The 22,463-nt window shown below is 46.3% G+C and overlaps 1 protein-coding gene and 1 long non-coding RNA gene across 3 annotated transcripts in view; one reads left to right on the top strand and one right to left on the bottom strand.

Moving 5' to 3' along the window:
- LOC148684750 (uncharacterized) overlaps positions 1 to 22,312 on the top strand; it is an 81,279-nt gene extending 58,967 nt beyond the window's left edge. For both annotated transcript variants that reach the window (XR_015951643.1, XR_015951642.1), the window contains exons 2-3: positions 10,967 to 11,044; positions 22,119 to 22,312. This is a non-coding gene — a long non-coding RNA (uncharacterized LOC148684750). The remainder of the gene's footprint in view (positions 1 to 10,966; positions 11,045 to 22,118) is intronic.
- Positions 8,493 to 22,463, bottom strand: part of CDH20 (cadherin 20) — a 161,788-nt gene continuing 147,817 nt past the window's right edge. The window contains exons 8-12 of the mRNA XM_088676224.1: positions 22,115 to 22,251; positions 19,966 to 20,087; positions 17,508 to 17,625; positions 10,015 to 10,266; positions 8,493 to 9,196 (exon numbers count right to left, since the gene is read on the bottom strand). Of these exons, the coding sequence (XP_088532350.1) occupies positions 8,697 to 9,196; positions 10,015 to 10,266; positions 17,508 to 17,625; positions 19,966 to 20,087; positions 22,115 to 22,251 (1,129 nt within the window). The 3' untranslated portion in view covers positions 8,493 to 8,696. The remainder of the gene's footprint in view (positions 9,197 to 10,014; positions 10,267 to 17,507; positions 17,626 to 19,965; positions 20,088 to 22,114; positions 22,252 to 22,463) is intronic.

Below are 22,463 nucleotides of genomic sequence, written 5' to 3'. Positions count from 1 at the left end.
TCCCACTTGGCTTTCTGGTCCCTCCCACCATTGGGAATAAGCCTCGATATACTTGTCCACAAAGGGATATGGCCTTTGGGTCCCCCACCCCTGATTTATCCATGCGTCGTCCTTCCCATTCGCAGCTGCTCGCCTTAATCATGCTGCCACCAGCTTAACCAAACAGTTAGACTTGATTTAAAGCAACACTCAGTGATGCTGCGACCGCAGCTTTAGATGGAACATAATGAGAACGAGCCATAATGAGCAAATATTTATGTCAATCATGTGGTGCCTCAAAACAATTTCACAATAGCCACTTCACTTCCAATTACTTATACAGCCGAGATGCAATGACGATTGAGTAGCTTCTTGTTATAGGGTAATGATCTGCTGATGTCAAAGTAGCATTCACGGAAATTACTTCTGTTGCGCCAAGTGATTAATGAGATAGGCATAACCCGTTTCCTCCACTGAATGTTAATGGGTGCATGAGAATTTTCCCACAGTGCCGTTAATGGAAAGCTGGATTCTGATGGGCTTTTGTGTACAGGTCATTTTGCATCACAGCCAGTCCGATGCCACGTCCGTTCATTAGGACACTGTAGCCGTCCTCTGCTTAACTTTTCTTTCCTTGTGTCCGTCAATAAGTTGTTCAGCACAATCAGGCTGCTTGATGCGGATTGCGCTTTGCAGAAGTGCTGATTAAGGCTGGCGAAGGCAAGATAAGAGAACACGGCCCAGAATGAGAAGTAAGCAAGCAAGTTAATGACACCTGCTAAACAGTCCCAGGTGTTCCTTAAAGCAATGATGGTGAAAGTGCTTTTGCAAGGTTCATGGCAATATTGTTGTTGTTGTTGTTAAATTGTGCCCCCCCCATCTGACTTTGTTGCTGCAGCCACTCTGGGCGGCTTCCAACATATATAAAAACATAATAAAACATTACACATTAAAAGGCTTCCCTATACAGGGCTGCCTTCAGATGTCTTCTAAAGGTTGTTACTCATCTCCTTGACATCTGATGGGAGGGCATTCCACAGGGCAGGCGCCACTACCGAGAAGGCCCTCTGCCTGGTTTCTTGTAGCTTCACTTCTGTCAGTGAGGGAACCACCAGAAGCCTTTGGAGCTGGATGTCAGTGTCCGGGCTGAACGGATGGGGGTGGAGGGCGCGCCTTCTAGTGGATTTACTCTGAGTAGGACTAACATTGTTCAGAAACCAAGGCGCAGCTTCCGATTGGCTGCAGGAAGCTCCTGCAGCCAATCGGAAGCTGCGTTGGATGTTCGGGTTCCAAAGGACATTCGCAAACCGGAACACTCACTTCCGGGTTTGTGGTTTTCGGGAGCCAAAATGTTTGAGTCGCAAGGCGTTCAAGATCCAAGGTACGACTATACTATATTGTGCAGATACGAGGCGGCATTAGGATGCGACGTGTGTATTTGTTAGTGGGCCAAGGGTTGCAGTTTGTGGGCAGGCTGTGGAATCGATGGCCCTAAACATGTTTCACAATGTGCTGCTATGTTTTCATTTTGGGAGATTGTATTGCATTGCATTGTCGTTTCACAGTTCCATTACTGTATTTGTTTTTCATTGTTGTATTTGTTTTTTTTTTGGTAAACTGCTTTGAGACTATATTAAGTATTACGCAGAATATGTAAATATATTAAATAAGCAAACATCCTATGCATATTTACTCAGAGGTTGGTCCCACTGTGTCCACAGGCTGTTACTCCCTAGTAAGTTCGCTTAAGAATGCAGTCTCAGGCTGTAACCCAATGCACACTTCCCTGGATGCAAGTCCCGTTAAACTCAGTGAAATATTTCTAAGTACGCATGCATGAGCCTCAGCTGCATATCGGTTCCTAAAACTTCTCCTGCCCATGATGCAAAAGAAGCGTTTTAGATTCTTCTTGCTTTTACTATCTGTTGCTTTATTAAATTGTGGCTTGGGAAATCTATTTTGGTGAGGAGTTTCAATTTTTGTATACAGATCTGCCTTGAACGCTCTTGCATGTTAATGCTTTGGGCAGGCATACACTTGAATTCTACACACATCTCAAAAAGAAGGTATTCACGATATGGAAAGTCTGCCTTTGCACCGCTGGGTGGCACTGTGGTTCAGCAAAAAAAAAAGCACGACATTGAAGTTCATCGAGGCAGCGTTTTGAAACAGACTGAAATACACCTTGCGTGTTGTGAGGCCAATCTACTTGTACTTTATATGAACCACCCGCTTCAGTTCTGTACTCGTGTGGGGTTGCCAAAGGGGATGTGGTGGCAGGAAACAGATGTGTGTGGAGTAGGTCCAGATCAAAAGAAGCAAGGGAAATATGGACACTTCAGCCCCTTAGATTTTGGTTGATGGATTCAGCAGCATCAAAGAGTTTTCTTATGTAGCCTAAAAGTGCTATTCAGTATCCCGAGTGACTGTAGCTGCTGGAAATAGTCTGTTGGTGGCTCAGTTCTTATGTAATGTTGGGATGCGGCTGGCGCTGTTGTCTCAACTACTGAGCCTCTTGGGCTTGCTGATCAGAAGGTTGGCGGTTCGAATCCACACGGCGGGGTGAGCTCCCGTTGCCCTGTCCCAGCTCCTGCCAATGTAGCAGTTCGAAAGCACACCAGTGCAAGTAGATAAACAGGTACCACTGCAGCAGGACGATAACTTGTAGAATTGGATAGGACCGTGAAGATTGTCTAGTTCAGCCCCCTGCAATGCAGGGATCTTTCGCCCAATGTGGGGCTCGAACCCATGACCTTGAGATCAAGAGTTTAAGTTAGGAATGTGGTGTCCAAAAAGGCCAAGCATATATTTCATCAAAATCACTTAAACACACACGTCTTCTGGTGTGAAGTGGATAATTTCCCTTGCTCATTTCCCTCTCACAATGCAGTCCTGAATCCATGGATCCAGACAATCAGTCTCATCCAGAAATGTCTGCAGTTGGTTCCGTCGCAATCAATTTCTCCAGGAAGGCAGTATTTATGATGGGGCAATAGTTGTTGCAATCAATTGCGTATAGGGCTGGCTTTTTCAGTCATGGCTGCACTACTACATCCTTGCTTCATGCAAGGAAGCATTTACAGTTCCCTGGAAACACCTGATCAACCCTCCTTGGCTCAATTTCACCAGCTGTTATGGCTGGGATCAAGAGGCCAGGTTTGTCGATGCAATGTTCATTGGTACACCTGCCAATGCCTGCTTTGGTTGCCCACAATATACCTGTAGAAATGTGACTTTCAGCTCTTTGTATAGCTCATACTCAGCTTTGACTGGACACCAGGAATATTAGATATCAATTGTAATTGGATGCTACCCTTTCCTTCTGTTATGGTCGCCACACAGACAGCACAAGGAGGGGAGAGGGACCTTAGTCTTTGCTGAGCAAGTAGTGGTAGATCGAGTATGTGAAGGATTTTGGGCTGAGGGGGGGGGAATGAGAGAGAATGCTGGAAATGAAGCCCCCCCCCCGCATCCAGCCCACCTGATGCCCTCATCTGTGGCAGCGGACCTGTCTTTGAGTGACCTTTTGAATCAGCTTGAAGTGGGCTTTAAAAAAAAATTGGAAGAAGGGGGGGGGTGCTGAGGAACTGATGGGAGAGATCCTGCCTCCCAAGTTCAGCTGCCTCTGCAGAAGCCATTTCTCCTGGCTGAGAATGAACAGTTAACTCTTCCTGCCTGCTTTGAGGACACGGGCTTATAGCAGAACCTATAACCCACTCCTTTTGAAGCACCTATCACCACTTTCTCTATTTGTCTGCCTGTCTGTCATCTAGTGGCTTCACAGTAAAAATGATGCCACCCCCCACCATCCTATTTATAAGGTCCTTTGTTTATTTGAGGATGCCTCTGGGAGGAGCTGTTCTCCTGATTTTTTGTTTCCTCTGATGGTACTGCTACTATCTGGAGCAGTTTTGGAATAACGAAATACGTTCCCAGTGCCTCTTGCTAAGAAGTTAAATTATGATACAACCAGGTTTGTGAGGGTAGCATGCTGTAGTTATTATACAATAAAAGCAGTCAGCTATTTCCCCCTCTATATCAATATATTTGTGAATATTTTGTTGCACAGATTTCATGCACATGTTCCCAGAATTCTACTGGAGGAATCTCAGAACGTTTCTCATAAACAGTAGGATAAATTTCAGTAGCTTGGATATTGGGGGAACTCCAGGGTTTAAAAAAGGGCAAGGTACAACCCAAGGAGAAAACTCTCAAAAAAACTTCATTGAGGGTTGGCAGGTTCAATAGCTGCATAATAGCATGTCTGTTGGAAATTGGGGGGTGGGACACACATAGAACTGTTTGGGGGTGATAGCTGAATGGATGATGTTGGAGGAAATCAAGGCTGGCTGGAACACTGAGCAAGAGCTTCCTCTGCTAGGTGGTGAGCATACGCTGCACCATTTTGTTGCAGACTTAGTCATGGGATTTCAGTGGGAGCATGCTGGAATGTTTGGAAATGTTTTTGGCTTGGGGACACCCAAGAGTGAAAAGAATTTATGAAGTCCTTGCACGCTCAATGGACTTAGGGGCTAGGGGTGTTCTGATAGCAGCATCTTTGCAGGTGGATCAGAGCAGGGCTGGATCTAGACACGTCAAAAAACCATTTCAGCAAAACCTGTTGTAAACCTCATATTGGGAAATCACGTTGGTGAAATACTCCACAGTGCCATCTAGTGACACATTTTCTTTAGTTGAGTCCATAGTCCGAATCATAGTTATGGTCACTTATGATCTAGAGCAGGCATCCCCAAACTGCGGCCCTCCAGATGTTTTGGCCTACAACTCCCATCATCCCTAGCTAACAGGACCAGTGGTCGGGGAAGATGGGAATTGTAGTCCAAAACATCTGGAGGGCCGAAGTTTGGGGATGCCTGATCTAGAGTTTCAGGAAGGGAAAACCCCACCCCTCCCATTGCTAATCATGGTAGAGTAAGCAGAGTAGCTCATCTAGGCGAAGGAAAACTCTGATCCTAAACCTCCGCTGCCTTGTGGGAGAAGAAAAGGCTAAGGAGTAAACCCTACACCAGGCACCCCCAAACTCGGCCCTCCAGATGTTTTAAGACTACAATTCCCATCATCCCTGACCACTGGTCCTGTTAGCTAGGGATGCTGGGAGTTGTAGTCCCAAAACATCTGGAGGGCTTAGTTTGGGGATGCCTGCCCTACACAAATCTGGAGTGGAGTCCCCAAGACAGTTGGATGACACCTTGAACACCTCCTTATGGCAACTTCTACAGCCCAGCTGGTGACAAACGTATTGCTCTGATTTACTTTGGACCACGTCAGTGAGGCCGAGAGAAGGGTCTTGTCATCTGGGCAGCTCAGGACCTGTACCCTGAGGAGGTCACTCTGGTGCTGCTAACCCAGCCATTTGACTTCACCCCCAGAGGCACACTCCATTGTCTCTTGAGACAGATGGGTGGCAAAAGCAACCAGCAGAATCAGCTAGCAGTTAGAGTCAGAGCTATCACTGTGCAACAGCACTTTGCAACCCCTTCCAACTAAAAGTACCCCCAACAAAAAGAGTTATTTTGAGTTGCATTTCCTTTACCATCCCTGATTAGAACATCTGTGAGTGCCTTAAGAACAGCTTATGAAACAGAAGTATCAGACAGTGAATAGAGAATTTGCAGCACCAGGAGTCTTGAGGCAATTAAGAATATACAACTGCCACTTTAGCTCCCACTTGGAATATTTTATAATAGCTGTGTTTTCTTCAGCCCCTCTCCCCAATTTCGAGTTGCATAGGAAATGGCAATGTGCAAAATACTGCAAATTGCTATGCTTCTGTACTCGAACATAGTTTCTAGCAGAGGGGAAAATCCTTGTCTGACCTTTGTGTGGTTGCGATTCATTTCCTTGGGGCAAACAGCTGTTTGGTAGCAGTTGCTGCCTTTGAATATACTGATGCGACAGTGTCCTAAAAACACACACACAAAATAAATGGCACACACATCGTTGCAGTAACTGCAATAACTGAGTCTAGTGAGCCAGAATCTTGGATAGTATAAAAACATGCATATCGTCAAATTGCGTGACATCAAATGGTTGTTCCTCTGTAACGTTTTGTAGAGGGATAGGGCAGAAGCAACAGTCTTCCCTCAAGGCAGCATAAGACTTTTGACAGATCTCATGATGACAAGCGGAGGGGCAGATTGCAATGGCCTTTGGAATTTCTCTCCCTCTGTAATATTAGCCCCATTCAGGGCTTTAGCCTGATCCTTAGGGGTCTGGGAATGTATATACTGCCCTCATCGTACTTCCTGCCATGCAACCGCCCTGCACAACCTCCATGTGTTTCTTATTAAGGTGCAAAAGGAGCTTCTGAGCATGTTTACCTGAGTGTGTGACGTTACTGCAGTCAAACGAAATGATATATCCTCTTGTAGTGCCTAAATCCATTCCTACAGTGGGGGCATTGAAAGTGAGGCTTGTAGGTGTTGCCCTGCAACGCTGGACTCTCTTAACCCTTGTGTGCTCAGGCTAATGCCCCAAGACGGCTTCTGGCTTGGGCAAAATAGGCCAGAGGAAGTGTGAAGCAGCTGTTCTTCCTATTCCCTACCCACCTTTGCAGTGGTATGGCTCAGACCGTAAGAGGAGGCTGTGGAGGCTTCTTTTGTAGCAGAAGTAGCAGCTTTGATGAGGGAGTTTTTGTTGAAGACATTTGCTAGGAGAGAAAGAGTTGTACTTGCCCTCAGTGACCCTGAGGCCTCCCAGCCTTCTGGTAAACTGCTATTTGGCATGTCACTTTTGTGTTAATGGTGTCCACACCCCGATTCCTTTTCACCTGAAGCTGGCTCTTTCGTTAGACAAACGGAGGTAATTGCTTTAGGTGGTCAGGGCTCATGGGGGCAAATTAGCACCCGGCTCTATCTACTTAGCTCCCCATTGACTTGGCTCTGAAGCCATCCCTGCCCAGCTCTTGTAGGGCTCTCTAGGCAAGTGTTTATTGGGGAATTGGTGCTCCACATGAATGCCAGTTGTTGTTGTTGTTGTTGTTTTTAAGCATCCACATGATGTCACTGCCATCAAAATGCCAGCCTACAAATTAATCCAGATTTACCCTTTCTGGGGGAAATTTTTTTTTTTAATGAATACAAAACCTGTTGTCAACAACCCATTTGCAATTCCTCCCTCCCTCCCCACAACAATCTTTTTATAGAATTAAGTCCCTCACCTGGGAGCACCCACAGGGGCAGAGAAACTGCTGGCGGATGCAGTTTCCCAGTGTATTTCACATCTACATGCAGTCATTTGCATGCATGTGGGAAGTTTGCAAAACCCAGTGGCCCTTAATCCTCTTGAAACCCGTGGACTTTAAAGGGTTTCACTGCTTCTTTAAATTTCATTGATTTTAGAGGGGCCTGGGTGTTCTGCGCCAAATATAGGCCATTGTTGGGAGGAAGTACATGGAACTGAAGGGGAGTGCTGTTTTAGACCTGTGTTTCATATATGGCATTCACCTATGCTACCTTTTGAAACTGTGGATTGTGTAAGCATTTTGTGACCTTGCATACGGGAAGGAATATGCAGGGTGGGTTGGAGGGGGCTGAACCTTGAAGCTCTTTGGGTCTCAGACATGGTTGATAAAACATCCACAACACCATCTTCATATATATATTTTTCCTTCAGTTTAACTTTTATTAAAAGAGGTTCTAAGGTACTGTACTGTATCCAGCACATTATATTTATTACCAAAATTATTAACAAATATACAAAACTTATATATGGAATATTTATTACATCCATTTATTCCTCTATAATACTGCATTTGTTCAAGTAGGTTACCTACAGTGTAAACTTCCCCCAGTTTGATCTCGCATAGTTTGGGAAAGCCCCTCTTAACCCCATATGGTTATCATATAATTTTCTTTTCTTTATTTGGCTTTCACTGGTTGTATCTGATTTTCACATTTGGCACGTGGAAGAAACATCGACAGTGCAAAAAGAGGTGTCTCTCCCCCCCCCCCGGCCTGGTTTAATTTCGGGTCACAGTTTTTAAAAGCCGAGGAGACTCAAAATACATTAATTTGATATTAGTATTAATGCATATGACACACAGGTCAGTTGTTATTCAAGTTGAAGTGCATTCAACCGCTTCCCACATCCCATCGCTCAGACTCTTCTGCTGTGCAAGATTGCAAAAGCCAGGCCCCTTTTTAGGGAGCTGAAGGACTTTTGCTGGTGACAGAAGCCCCCCAGTTTCATGTTTTTGTTCTATTGTCTTGTGCCTTCTTGAATTTGCCAGCAAGCGACCGCTTTGTAAACCGAGATAGGAAAGGAGGGCATCCTCCACCGGGAAAGGCTTTCTGCAGACAATTTCCTCAAGAACTGAAAATTACGGGTCTTTGCACCCAGATGCAAAGAACATAATAAGCTGTCATGAATAGTGTCATTCTATTTCAGGAGTGCAGCTTTCAGTGCAGCTTTCAAGTGTAGCCATTAAAATAAAGAACCACCCAGGAAATGCTCCCACCCCACCCCACCCCTTTTCTTTTCTGTTTCTTGTTGTTTACAAATGTAGCTTAATGTAACTGAGTAAAGCTGATCCAGAGAGAGCTCTTATTTATTTCCACTCCTCTTCTGCATTCTCCCTCAAGCACCATATTGCTATTTGTAGGAGGCCACCTCGCCTGTGTCCTCAATATCTGATTGAGTACAAATTCGGATGGCTGTGCCGAGTACCCGAGTAGTACTCTGCCTTCGCCTCTTTGTTACCAAAGGGCCCCGTTCCCTTCTGTGGCACCGTACATTTCGGCCAGCTTTTTGAAGCGAGGCCCCCAGTCCGTCAGATAGTCGTAGCTCTGCTCTGAGTCCGTAGACGCAGACTGCAAGGAACTGAGCGACTCTGCCACGGAGCCGTTGCCCTCAAACATGTACGTCTGGAGAGAGTCAAAGGGAGGTGCCCAGAGGTCCATGTCGGCTTCGTAGAGCTTGGCCAACACATAACTATGAACACTGCTGTCCATCGTGCAGGCTTGAGGAACGTATCTGGAGAGGCTTTCGATTTCCGGCATCATGTCCTGCCTGCTCTTCAGCACCACTTGAGCCTCCCTCGGGTTCCACAGGGCTGCAATGTCAAAGGCCTCCGTGTCTTCCTCCCCACCTCCCTCGTCGTCGTACCGCACGATGTTCTCATGGATGTTCTCGTCTTCGTCAATGATATACGGCTGCTTCCTGTGCCTTCTCATGGACAAGATCAGCAGTACCAGCACTAGAGGGAGGAAGCCAAAATGCAAGACTTTTAGAGCACAGTCAGCATCACAGTGTCCCTCAGTCAAAGCTGAAGGCCTCCACAACAGATGCTACCCACCCTCTCCCACCGACCATTCTTGCCCTTGAAATAGCAGCAACATCCACGGTGGCAAAAGACAAAGCAAAAACACAAACAGCATGTAAGTGGCAGGACTGGGCAATATTTTAGGATGGATGCAGCAGCATTAGACTTAAAGCAAGCAGTATTGAGGGATGTAGATTTTACCCTGGGGGTATCTGCTACCTCATTCTGTGCTAATTCTTAAGGACGAGTGCTTGCTGCATTTACCTTCTCAGTTATATCTAGTTCATGGAAAGGTCAGTTGAGTTTTGCAGATCGCTTCTAGTTCCAAGCAGGCATTTTTTTGGAAGGTCTCATTAACACTGTGAACATAACCCAGTTTTCATGAAAAGGGAAATGTCAATTGCAGCTTGAAAAACAGGATGCCCAAAATGCCCATGGCCACTTTCAAGGCCAAACAAGCCACTTGCCACCCCATACAACGGTGAATTATTGTAGCTATTGGCTAGGGTTACGGTAGCAAAACTGAATGTACCTGGAAGTGGCTGGAACATGCCCTAAATCAAATAAAAGTCAAATCAACTAAGAACACTACTTTATACAAAACGTTAATGAGAAAGCCATTTCGAAGCTTGGCTATTTTTAGAACATTGCTTTTATTGGCACTGCATTCTAGTAAGTACGGTAGCCGCCTCTATTGTGCCTGAAGAACAGATGGTGTTACTCTTAGTTTAAGAAATGATATGTATACTTACCTAGCAAGACAAAGATGCAGGCGAGAATGGCAATAAGAGCTCCTCTACTCAGGCTGACAGGGAGCACATAGGCCTCTGCATTGCAGGACATCACAAGACCCTTGTCGTCGCAGCTGCAAACGTGAATGGTTACTGTCCCGGTGCTACTCAGCATGGGACGTCCATTATCAACTATCAGGATAGGAAGGTAAAATATATTCTGCTCATGCTGCCGGAAGCCTGATCTCCTGGTTAAAATCCAAGCTGTGTTGTCTAGAAGGTGGGGGAAAATAAAAGATGTCAATATTGATTTTCAATGTAAAGGGGAAAAAAAATCAATTGGAGGTAGATGCTATTTTGCCTTGGATCCATAAATTTAGAACACTATATTTACTTTGGCCTGCTGCTGCTGTGTTGCTTACCTTGTGTGAATGTGGGCAGAGGAGAGAAGATGAAGCATATGACAAAATGCTAGAGAAACACACAGCCCCAAGATACTAGGATTTGCAAGATTTCTGACATGCACACTAAATTGAGACCCTTTTCTCTCTCTACTATAAAACTTGTGATTCCACTTTCTCAGATGTTGGAGGGTGTACAGTTGACCGAAGGAGAGGGCTTGGGGTTGAGCTGGAGTTTAGCTAGATTTATTGTCAAAGTCTCCTGGTGGCTAAGCAGGATGAAAAGCAAACCAAGGTGGTTTCTTAGAGGTTAGGAGCATTTATCCCTTTCCATCCCTTTTTTTTGACAAGCTTAATGTCAGGGCAGGCATCTGGTGCACCGGCCGCTATGGAAATTTCCAGGCTTGTTGACAGATTGACAATTCAAGTGCAATGCATTTGTGCCAAACCTTGTTTGCGCACGATAAGATGCCACAGTGATTTGATGCCATAAGTATTGTTTGCAAGTAACATGATGGGATAAGACATGGATGTCAGAAATCTAAAGCGCTCTCTCTTATTTTATGTTTCAGCACTGGATAGCGGCCATTGCAGTATTCTATCACTTAAGAGACACAGACGAACGTTCCCCTACCGAATTGGCATGAAAAGTAGGTATCTCTAAATACTGTATATACTGAAATCTACTCTGTTGGAAAATGTTTACTTGTGCCAATTCTCTACCCATACATTCCGTGCCAATACTGCTAGCAAAACAACCTGCTTTGGCATGGTCAGGTAATAACAGACATGAGTTCTGATCATATAAGTCTTGTCCAGAGTACATCCCTTGCCAAGAGTGGTCACTGCTCTTGCATACACTGCTGCAGTGACACGGATCCTGACCGAAGGGAACTAGAAGTTTGGTGGCAGGTGCAACACAGTGGGCGGACAAATAAACAAATGCTTTTGCGAGCTAGAATGATCTTTTTATGCATTTGATTTTTCTTTTTGCAAAGTCAACTCTGGCACCAATCAGTGTTTAGGTCTACTTTATAGTGATAGTTATTGAAGAGTATTTGCATTATACAGTGCAGGGTGAAATCCTGCAGGGAGGGAGTTCTTGAGTCCATAGAATATTTTGGACCTCTCTCAATGAGGGCAGAGTGGGAGGCCCTGTTACCAGAGATCCTCTCTGGTTAGCAGCAAAGGTTTCCACTGCCCTGCCTGTCCTGGGGCTGAAAATGACAGGTTGAAGACCAGTCTGGGGCCATCAAGGATCTCTAGGATCCTAAATTCCCTTGTTAAGCCTTGTTGTTTAGTCGTTTTAGTCGTGTCCGACTCTTCGTGACCCCCATGGACCATAGCATGCCAGGCACTGTTAAGCCTTACATGCCCCCAAACACAACCAGAAACTATATCAGCCTAAGAGATGGGGGACGTATTTCCCTCCCAGAGGGAGAGAATGTAGAAAGGGGGGGGGGAAGGAGAGGCACAACCCACCAAGACTTAAGAAACAGTGGTAGTTCCACCAAAAACTCTCCTGCCCCATTTTTTGTGGAAATTGTATTTTAATCGCTCTACTGATTATAAAGTAATAAATACCAAAGTTTCTATTTTATTCTAACATCTAGCATTTCTAAAACCAAACATTTTCCTGATTTGCTGTTCTGAGATCCCCCCCCATTTGAAATTTGACAAGGGTTCAATGTTTAAATGAACATTTAAGTGCCAGAGGTCAGGACCAATATCTGCTCTTGTGACTGATACAATGGCCGTGCTTGAAAACTGCTCTTCGAAAAACAAAAAAACACCCAAGGAACAGCAATTCAGTTATTGCTGTCACTCCAAATTACACCACCTGTTTGTTTGGTGGTGGTAGGGAGTACATCTGATACTGAGAATTCTCCCCAAATTTCTCTCTTAACACACTGCCTCAAGGATGAAGTGAGCCTGGGTCACCCAACGCTGTAGTGATGGTTTCTTTCAACCTCATCAGCAACTCATGTTCAAAAAAGGAAGACAAGGTCACAGTGTGTTCCAGCAAGGCAATGCCCTGGAAACTATGGCAGCCGTTTCAAAATAACTGATATGGGCAGCTTAGTGCTAGAACATGCTGATGCAAGAAGACACCTCTTACTTACTGAAGTAGATTTTCATTTTGTTATCTAAAGCGGGAAGATCTGCTAATATTTAGATTTTTTCCAAAACATTTAATATGCAGATTTCTCTGAATAATTACATTATTCCTTTGTTCTACCGAATGCCCAGGTTTCTACAATGAAGAGGACTGCATTCATATCTATCCTCTGAATTTAAGAGGCAGGGGGGGCCAGCCCAAGACATTTTGCTGCCTGAGGCAGAGAAGCAAGTGGTACCTTGGGTGTAGTATGCAAGGCTGGCCAAGTTGTTTTCGCACCTGAGGCAGAAAATACCAGAAATGCTTCTAAAACTCTCTAGCAGTTAAAACAGAAAACAAAACAACCGCCCCCTAAATTAATTGATTAATAATTTTGTTGCCCTTTCTTAAATTCCAAAAACAGCTGCATGAGGAAGCCAACTTACTTTGCTTAATGGTAGGGCCGGCCCTGCTTAGAGGGAGGGAGGGACTGGGTGAAAAAGAAGTGGAGGATCATCAGTGTACAGCATTCACAGTCACACACTGATCAGCCTTTCAGAGGAGGTATGTAATAGAATCACTATTGCAATGGGCAAAAGCTAAACGGAATAGCGCTCCAACCACCCAAAGAAAAACTTACCTATGTGAAAATTACATATCTGCTCTTGAGAAGAAGATATCCTGAACATTCTATGTTACTTTTCAGCAAGGTGAACTGATTTGATGTACATGGAAATAACTGGAGGCTTCATAAATCTCTACTCCCCCTGCTTTTCCTAATGTTATGAAGATTGTTTTCACCACTAGGTGATGCTAAAAAAAGGTAAAGGGCCCCTGACAGTTAAGTCCAGTCGCGAACGACTCTGGGGTGGGGGAGCCTGCGTTTGTCCACAGACAGTTATTCCGGGTCATGTGACCAGCATGACTAAGCTGCTTCTGGCAAACCAGAGCAGCGCATGGAAACGCCATTTACCTTCCCGCCGGAGCGGCACCTATTTATCTACTTGCACTTTTGACGTGCTTTCGAACTGCTAGGTGGGCAGGAGCTGGGACCGAGCAACGGGAGCTCACCTTGTCACGGGGATTTGAACTGCCGACCTTCCAATCGGCAAGCCCTAGGCTCAGTGGTTTAGACCACACCACCACCCGCAAAATAACTGGAGGCTTCATCAATCTCTACTCCCCCTGCTTTTCTTAATGTTATGAAGATTGTCTTCACCACTAGGTGATGCTGCAGTGCTGTTTATTTCTATGCCAGCCCATACCATACCATTCTAACAGCAAATGCAATTCTCGGAGTGCCAGTCCTTTTAATAATGATATATTTAGGTGCTTCAGTTTTTGTACCAAGTTCCCTTTTGCTGTGTTTTAATGGTTTTCGCTAGTGTTTGGTGCTGGTTTTAGTTTGTTTTGCTAGGCTTCTGTGGTTTTATTTCGGGCTATGTATGAATTAGCAGTTTAAAATGCAAGAGAGGCAGCTTTCCCCTGGTGAGTTTTAAGTCGCATGTGCACATGGTTGTATGCATTAAAGAGGGTGTGTGGGTGTCCTCACCTGATAGGTTTCCCTGCACCTGCAGCCCCCCTCCAAATTCTTATTCGTGAAGTTGTCATCTGTGTGTGTGATGTCATCTGCACATAACACAATGACTGTCTCAAATGCACGCACCTCAGCTTAACTGCAGGGAGTGTGTTGCTTACATTTTCAAATCAGAGGGAACCGAGGAAAAAGCATCAAACAGCAGTATGTCTCAAGAAACTATAAGGTACTGGTAGATATGAACTGTGGCTAATGTTACGTGTTGCATGGCAGTAAGGGAAGCCAGAGTAAATGGAGATGTGGCCTTAAGTGTTCTATTGTGAATTTTATTTTATGGTTTATGCAAACTGCTCAGAGAACTTGGCTGGGTGGGCAATATAAAAGTGTAAGAAATAAGTAAGTCCGAAATGGCACTACCCATGCACCAGGCGCAAAAGTATCAAATTATACTTGAAATTATTAATAATATATATTGTAAAAAAAGAGAGAGAGAGGAGGCAAAACACCCTCAAAACAGGCCACTGATGACTGAACATTCTGGTTGACTTGTCCTGGGTGGGGTAAAATGGAATGCAGTATCTTGGAAGAGGACACTCCTAAGGCATATTATACAGAGGTCCTCTTGCATTCTACAGTGGTACCTCGCAAGACAAATTTAATTCGTTCCAGGAGTCAATTCGTCCTACGAAAAATTCATCTTGTGAGTCGCGGTTTCCCATAGGAATGCATTGAAACTTTATCAATGCGTTCCTATGGGCTCCGGGGGACTGACGGGGGCGGGGGGGGGGCTTGCTCTCTTGGCTCGGGGAAGGCAGGCAGGCAGTTCCTATCGGTTCTGGGGCTGTTGCCGCCTGCCTGCCTTCCCTGAGCCAAGAGAGCAAGTGCCGCTGCCACCGCCAGTCCCCCAAGCCGAAGCGCAGCGGGGGCTGCTTGCCGGGGCTGTTTTGCCGCCTGCCTTCTCCTTGGCCGCAGCTGCATCCCTGCGCTCTGCCTTCTTGCCCACCGCCACCGCCACCGCTGGGCTCCCTGCTTCTTCCAGCGAGATCTCACAGCTGGAAGAAGCAGGGAGCCCAGCGGGGGCGGGCGAGAAGGTGGAGCGCAGGGATGCAGCCAGAAGCGCGACCAGCTGCATCCCTGCGTCTGATGCTGCCTCTGTGTGAGGCGGCGGGGAGGGGGGAGAAGCGGAGAATAAGGATCCTTATTCTCTGCTTCTCCCCCAGCCACCACGCCGCAGACACCCGGGAGCATTGGACAGGGCTTCGGAGAAGCGCTGCACCTTATCCGAAGCTCTGTCCGATGCCGGCTGTGTGCGAGGCGGCGGCGGGGAGAAGCGGAGACTAAGGATCCTTATTCTCTGCTTCTCCCCCCTGCCACCACCTCCGATCCCCTGTCTGATGCCTTTCCCAGCTGGGGGAGATTCGGAGAGTAAAGATCCCTTCCTCTCCACTCCCCCCCCCCACGCCTCCACAGAGCAGACATTGGACGGGGGATCGGAGAAGCACTTCTCCAATCCCTTGTCACTGCCTGCCTTGGCAAGCCCCGGCAAGCAGCGCCCGCCGCGCTTCGACGGCGGGTGCTGCTTGCCGGGGCTTGTCACCACCTGCTTGGCAAGCCGTGGAAACCAGCTGTAGCACGGGAAGGTGGCAAAGGAAGATCAGCTGTCAGCTTCCCGTGCTGACAGCTGATCTTCCTTTGCCGCCTTCCCGCGCTACATTCTATGGCTGCACTTCGCAAGATGAAGTGGTGGCCATAGAAACCCTCATCTTGCGAGTCCCTCGCGCAATGCAAAACGCTTTCCGTCTTGTGAGTTTTTTGTTGCGCGAGGCATTCGTCTTGCGAGGTACCACTGTACTTGGCATTCCAACTGTATGCTTCTCTCTACACATGCAGTTGGAAGTATCTGCTCACTGGGTCTGGCAGTGGGCGAGGTTTGCAGCCTGGTGTCCGGCCCCGCCATCCTCTTGCAGCTCCCCTTGGTCGCCACAGTGTTTTTCTGCCAAAACCCCCTTTTCAAATTGGCCTCTCTGTGGCAGCCTGGGGGACGGGGCAAGAGGCGCAGACCAGGACTGAGCAAACTTCACTCCAGTCCACTCCTAGAGGATAAAAGGGGGCCCGCACTGATGCCTGCAGCACAGCCAGCCCCAGAGCATCACCCACCCAGTGCTTCCTCTAATTGTATCTCCCCCCCCCAGGCTGACCTTTTTCCTTTCCAGGTCCATGGGCGTTGCTATGGTCAGATTGCTGTTTTGCAGAGCCAGGAAGGAATTTCCTCTGCTCTGCAGGTTTGGCAGAGCAATTGTCACAAATTTGGCGGTTTTAGGCCTTGGCCGGAATCCTTTAGTCCAACAACTGAGGAAGGGGTGCTGTGGTGGCTCACCCTTTTTTTGCAGCGGCGATATCAGGGTTCCCCGTTAGAGGGTTGCCTCTCGCCACAAGTGCACAGCAGTGGGCCATTGAGCTCCCCTCAGCAATGCAGGAGGGGGGCCAGCAGTGTAAACGCAAGTTTTGCAGTGTCCCCCGTGCTGAATTTACGTATAAGCTAAACAAGCTATAGCTTAAGGCCCCACTCTCTTGCCCCCCCCAAAATAAAGGACAACAACAACTGGGTGTACATTTCCGAAATATAATATAAAAAATGAATAAAATAAAACCTACATACAGCAACAGTGTTTTGTCGTTGTGTATGGACCTATTAGGTCCATAAATTACCATATAGCATATATTCAACACAAAAAAACAGTGGCAATTTGTTGTTGACAAAGGACAGCTGGACATATAAAGGGCCCCATTACCTTCAGTAGCTTAGGGCCTCATCAAACCTAAATCCGGCCCTGAGTGTCCCCATATTCGATTGACACTGTCTTGCCTCAGACCCCCAGCTGGGGGTTGAGAGGGATATACGCCCAATGCCTAAGCCACCTGAAATTTAATAAAGTTGTGGCCATTTTAATCCCAAATATGTTGTCATGTGTTTTCCTTGAACTGAGATCTGGCTCCCAGAGTTGAGGGGACGGACTGTGCCTGGGCACGCAAACTCTTCGTTTCTTCTGAAGTACCTATGAAATGCTGTTTTCTATGCTCTGGGTGGGGTGTGGGGAAAGAGCCAAATAATAACCCCTTAGATTTCCTCTGCAATTCCAGTTATAAGCCTGACCTTTAAAGCATTTTGAGCAGGGTACCATTCAGAGAAGGTGCCCATGAGCATGACAACAAGGCTTGAATTTGCATGACATTGGCACATTTCCTCAAAACAAGAGAACCTGTCACTGAGAAAAATGTACACAGGGAGAAATTTCTGTATTAACTGTTCAAAGTGTAAAATAATATGTCATTTTATTGCTGCCCTTAAGGAGCAGGTGTCACTTGGCATCATTTGCAGTGGCAGTCTCGTGATGCAGTGCTAAGTCCAAGCCTCCCAAGACCAACTCATTGCAGAAGACGTTAGTTAGCGAAGCAAATGGGTGTCCGCTCCAATTACCTTGATTGTCCCTTAGAGTAAAGTTGGGGTTGTTAGCTGCCTCAGGAGCCAAGCTATAGTAGAAGTGCTGTCCCTCTTGTGGGTCGTCCTGGTCAATCGCGCTCACTGTCTGAATCAGCTGTAGGAGGGGAGAGCAAAACAAAGGGTCTGATGAGCTCCAGTGCAGGAGAAAGCTCTGTTTCAGGATTACACTGGAAAGTGAAGCCAAGCCCAGATTCATCTTGTTGAGGGAGCAGGGATCTATGAAGGTAATCAATATGCTGCCAGAATCAATGGTGAGTGAAATGATTTAAAAACAGAATGGGTGAACCTAAGCTGGCTAAAATATGAGAAGGGCAAATTAACATTTGGATGTCCCATAGACAGGAGACGGAGCCTATGCTTTGTGTGTAGGAGGTCGCAGGTTCAATCCCTGGCGTGCCTGTGAACCTTCCCCAGCACGCCCCCTTTCTGATAGCTCAGTGGGTAGAGCTTGAGACTCATAACCTCAGAGTCATGGGTTTGAGGCCCACATTGGGCAAAAGATTCCTGCATTGCTTGTGGTCCCTTCCAACTCTGCAATTCTGAGTCTATGACACTGGAGTTTTGACCTTGATAAGGCAAGAGCTGCTGAGGTTATGGAGTGGGAGGCTTTCAAGATCTGTCTCCATCTCTCAGGGAGGAAGATCTGAAATAGCCCATGGCTCTGAGGATCATAGGACTCCAGCCTAAAGAAACTTTGCATGGAACTCTAGGAGAGATTATACCCATAGCTGTCAATTTACGGATTGGAAAAGAAGGGATCAGCAGCCTCACTCAGCGGTGTGGCACCGGAAGTCACTTCTGCGCATGTCTGGACTTCCGGTGCTGGCTCTGCCCATGTCCGGGGCATTGGTGCCAGGCTGCCCGTGTCCGCATGTGATTTCCGGTGCCCAGACATGGGCAGAGCGGCACCGGAAATCGGTTCTGTGCATTTCCGGCAGCACTCGGCAAGTGAGCGAGCGGCCAGCCGCCAAGCAAGGTGTTTTACCAGGCGGCCGTTGGCTGCTCGTTTGCGGGGGGGGGGGGTCGAGTGGAGCCTCCCTGGCCAGCAAGGAGGGAGAGGAGCTGCTTTGAAATCTGGAAATTTTGCTATCCGGGATAGCAGTGGGAAATGGATTGAAATAAGGGGGTTTCCCACAAAAAAAACAGAGGGTTGACAGCTATGATTATACCTCCTAGACACAACTTCTGCTTGAAGAAGAGCCTTGCAATTCCAAAGGGTTGTACCCAATGGTTGTGTGAGCATGAAGGCACCTCATGCAACTCAACTTTCTCTTCCCTCCTCCTGCCCTGAGCTTCACTACAAACCTTCTTCTGAGAGTCCGAGGGGGGCTGAATGGTGGGGGCTGCCCTGTAATGCAGCTGCAGTGGGAGAGGGGAATTGGCTGGAATCAAGCAGAGAGATCTTGCTCCAGCTCTGCTGCCATGAGACCTCTCTGCCTGGTTTCAGGCTACTCCCCACCCCCTTCAACTGCTGTTCTGTACAACCACTGTTTATTCTCCAGCTTTCTGGAGTTGGGTTTTCAGGCTGCAGGAGGTGAGGATGAGGGGAAGAGACAGACTGGTTGGACGAGCTGCCTTGGGTTAGTGCATCCATTGGATGCAACTCAAAGACTTGCATGCTGCCAAAAATTGCAAGAGAAAGAGGGAGGTAAATCACTCATTCTGTATTTTCATATGAAGGCTGCTTGCATGGTCAGATTTGTATTTAACTGCATTTTGGACTGTAAAAGGAGAAAAGAAAAAGTGTTGTTTCAACATGTATCTAAATATAAAACAGGACCATGTGGGGACACCTTCACAGTAAACATTAACCATGGAGAATGTCAGAGAAAGGTTAATATATGTGATTTCTTGCAGATGTAGCTGTGAATGAAATATGCAGAACTGCACTGGGTAGTGAGAAATGAGCTAAAATGGAGTCAAAACAAATTCTCAATAGTTCTTTCGACTATCCAGCCCAGGAACACAGGTAGCTGTTAAACAAACTCCATGCCCTGGCAGTACCTGCACCCCAAGGCCTGCATAATGCCCCTGGAAGTGAAAAGGACACAATGACTTAGCTGATCCAAGTTAAAGGGTCTTCTCTGGCATCCTACTAGTTCACCCACCATTATTCCTTAACTCACTGGTAGCTCTGAAGCTACAATATTAGGAGCCACTACTATGCTGGCATTGCACAAAACATTAATTCATGGGTCCACACAGTGCTAGTTTTCTAGAAAAAGAGGTGCCGGAACTCACCATGAATGCCTCCCTCTTTCTCTTAGAATGGCAATTGCACCCACCTGAGAGGTGTCAGAACTGAGTTCTGGCAAGTTCCCCCTGAAAAAAAATAGCCCTGGGTCCCTCTCTCTAATTTTGTAAGCTCAGGCTATACAGTGGAGTATTCACACAAAAGATGGTGCCATATACAGTTTTTCTTAGCTTCTCTCACCTGTCCAGCTTTGGCATTTTCACATACAAAAGCCTCGTAGAATCTGGAGAATTCTGGAGCGTTGTCATTCACATCCAGCACTCTTATCGTGACAGAAACACTGCCAACCTGCGAGGGGTTGTCTGAAAGAAGGTAGAACGAAGGAAAAAAATCAGAGTGGCTTGGTCTTGGTGCCATGAATTATATTTGAGAGCTGGAGTTGCCCAAGAAGAGCAGGCAGACCCGCAGTGCATTACAGCAAATGTTGAGCTCTTGAGACTCTGGTTTCATTACTTGATGTGTCTAGAAGGTTCGAGCCCACCCAGGGATGGCTGTGGGAAGGATTCCTGCATTGCAGAGGGATGGACCAGATGACCCTCAAGGCCCCTTCCAACTTTGCAATTCTATGATTCTATAAAAACTTTCTAGTGTGTTCAGAGGAGTACCTAGGCTCCTTTGCACCCTTGGCAAGGAGCTGTATCAGTGTCCCATTGCAAGGAGTTGTGTCGGCAACCCCCATCCCTTAAACCCTTGGCAAGGAGAAATATTGGTGCCCTCCCCAAACAGCGGAGGAGCAAACTGGAGAACGTTTGGATGGCTGAGTAGGCTCCTAGCCACTCCAAGCTAGAGTGGAGGCATGATTTTTGCACGCACACACAAGCCTGCACCCTTGGCGAGGGGCAACCTGCCCAGCTCCTAGAAATGCCCCTGAGTCTCTTACACAAAGTGCTTGTTGCATTTATGTATGAACAGCTGAATGTCTTCACAGTTTTTGACTCAGATTGATAGAAAAGTTTTCCCATAGCACAATTAGTGTTATCGAAAGTGTGAATTACGTAGGTTCATTTTAAAATGCAAACCAAACTAATTTTCTCCCTCATCGGATGAGAATGTGACACAGATAACTTTTTTTAAAAAAAACCTGACCCTTTTCTGTTGTAATGTCTATTTCCGGCCAGTGTTTCATACACTGAAACTCTAAATATGTACGGGGGCAGAAGGTTTCTCAGAAATGCCACAGTAGTTCTCAAGTAACAGTGACCCCTACGTTTCGGTACATATCTGAGACCCTAGTAAGCAGCTTTCCCTGCCCTAAACACGGGTTTATTACAAAATTATTTCTAGAGGCCACTAAAAAAGCAAGCAAGCAGATGGTGATAACAGTCGCTTGCTACTGGCTCAAGGAGGTTTTGAACCAGTGACCTAGAAGTGAAAGGCTCTGAGCTCATTAGCAAATCCCTGAGCCATTCAATCCTTCCTGATAATGCTGCTTTCTACTCTGATAAGCCCTGTAATATTCAGAGCATCTGTTTTTGCTACTAATAGTTCTTGGGGCGAGAGCGCGTGTGCTAGCTCTTATCTGAACTGCATTTTTTTATTTAAAAAAAAAGGAAGAAAGAGAAATTAAACAACAATTCCCTTGAATGCTAATGGTTTGAGTAAACATTTCATTTGCAGACCTCCCTAGGAGCGTAAAAATTAAATGCTACTTTCATTCCCTCAATCAGATGCAAAGCGTGGCTTCCACTGCAGTGCATATAAATATGCATGTCACACGGCTTGTGTAGGCTGAACTCTGGCTGTTTCTTAACTGCAGTGAAGTTATCGAGGAAGCAGTCCTACCGCATGCACACGAGGCTGGCGTAGAGCAAGCCAGTGTGAAGTGGCACAACATCCAAACCCCACCCTAAGCCTGGCAGAAGGAGAGCAAGCCTTTAAAATAAGTGTTCTATGCCAGGTTGCCAAGTCACATGACTGAGTTGAATGGGATTATGATCCCGTCTCTATGTCCCCTCTCTCTGGTCCCACCCCAGAAATGCCCCCTTTGGGGGGCTTACACTTGCCTCAGCTCAGTGAACTTTGGCTGAGCTGAACAAGATGTCCTGGCATATCTTTGGCTGAGCCAGAAATCCATAGTGGATCTTGCCATAGGATTGGACCACCCCAAGAGTCTGCCATGGGATGTTGGCTTTAAATGCTGGTTAAGTTGGAACCCCAGTAAATATATATTTGGAGATAACTGGAGTAAGGAACGTGCTTATATTGAACTCTTGTGTTTCCATGTTAACAAACAATAAAGCATAATTGAAAGGAGGATAAGATGGAGATAAATGTGCAGCAGCCTGAAATGTTGAAACAAATGTATTTGCATGGTTTTTGTTCCCCTTACTCAGCTCCACGGCCAGGATGGTGATATTGTGCCATGGAATGTCCTCCCGATCCAGAGGTCTTGCAGTCATCAGAGCACCTGTTGCAATGTCGACATAAAAGAAGCGTCCGGGATCACTGCTTCGATCAATGGAATACCTGTAAAAAAGTATACATTTAGAAGGCATTATATGCAAGGAATAAATGATTCCTAATTAAGGCTCCGTTCAGGTTCATTGGTAATTTTTAATTCTCTGGTTTCCTTCTAGTTCAGACACTAAATTTAAAGCATGGCTTGTTAATTTGTTTGATTGCTTTTATCCTAAAATGGTTTTTTAAAAATAAATAAATAAATAAATAAATAAATAAAT

The sequence above is a fragment of the Zootoca vivipara genome, chromosome 8 (assembly GCF_965207765.1).
Source record: "Zootoca vivipara chromosome 8, rZooViv2.hap1.1, whole genome shotgun sequence".
NCBI lineage: Eukaryota > Metazoa > Chordata > Lepidosauria > Squamata > Lacertidae > Zootoca > Zootoca vivipara.
The sequence above is the reverse complement of the archived record's forward strand: the minus strand, read 5'-3'. Positions and strand labels throughout refer to the sequence as shown.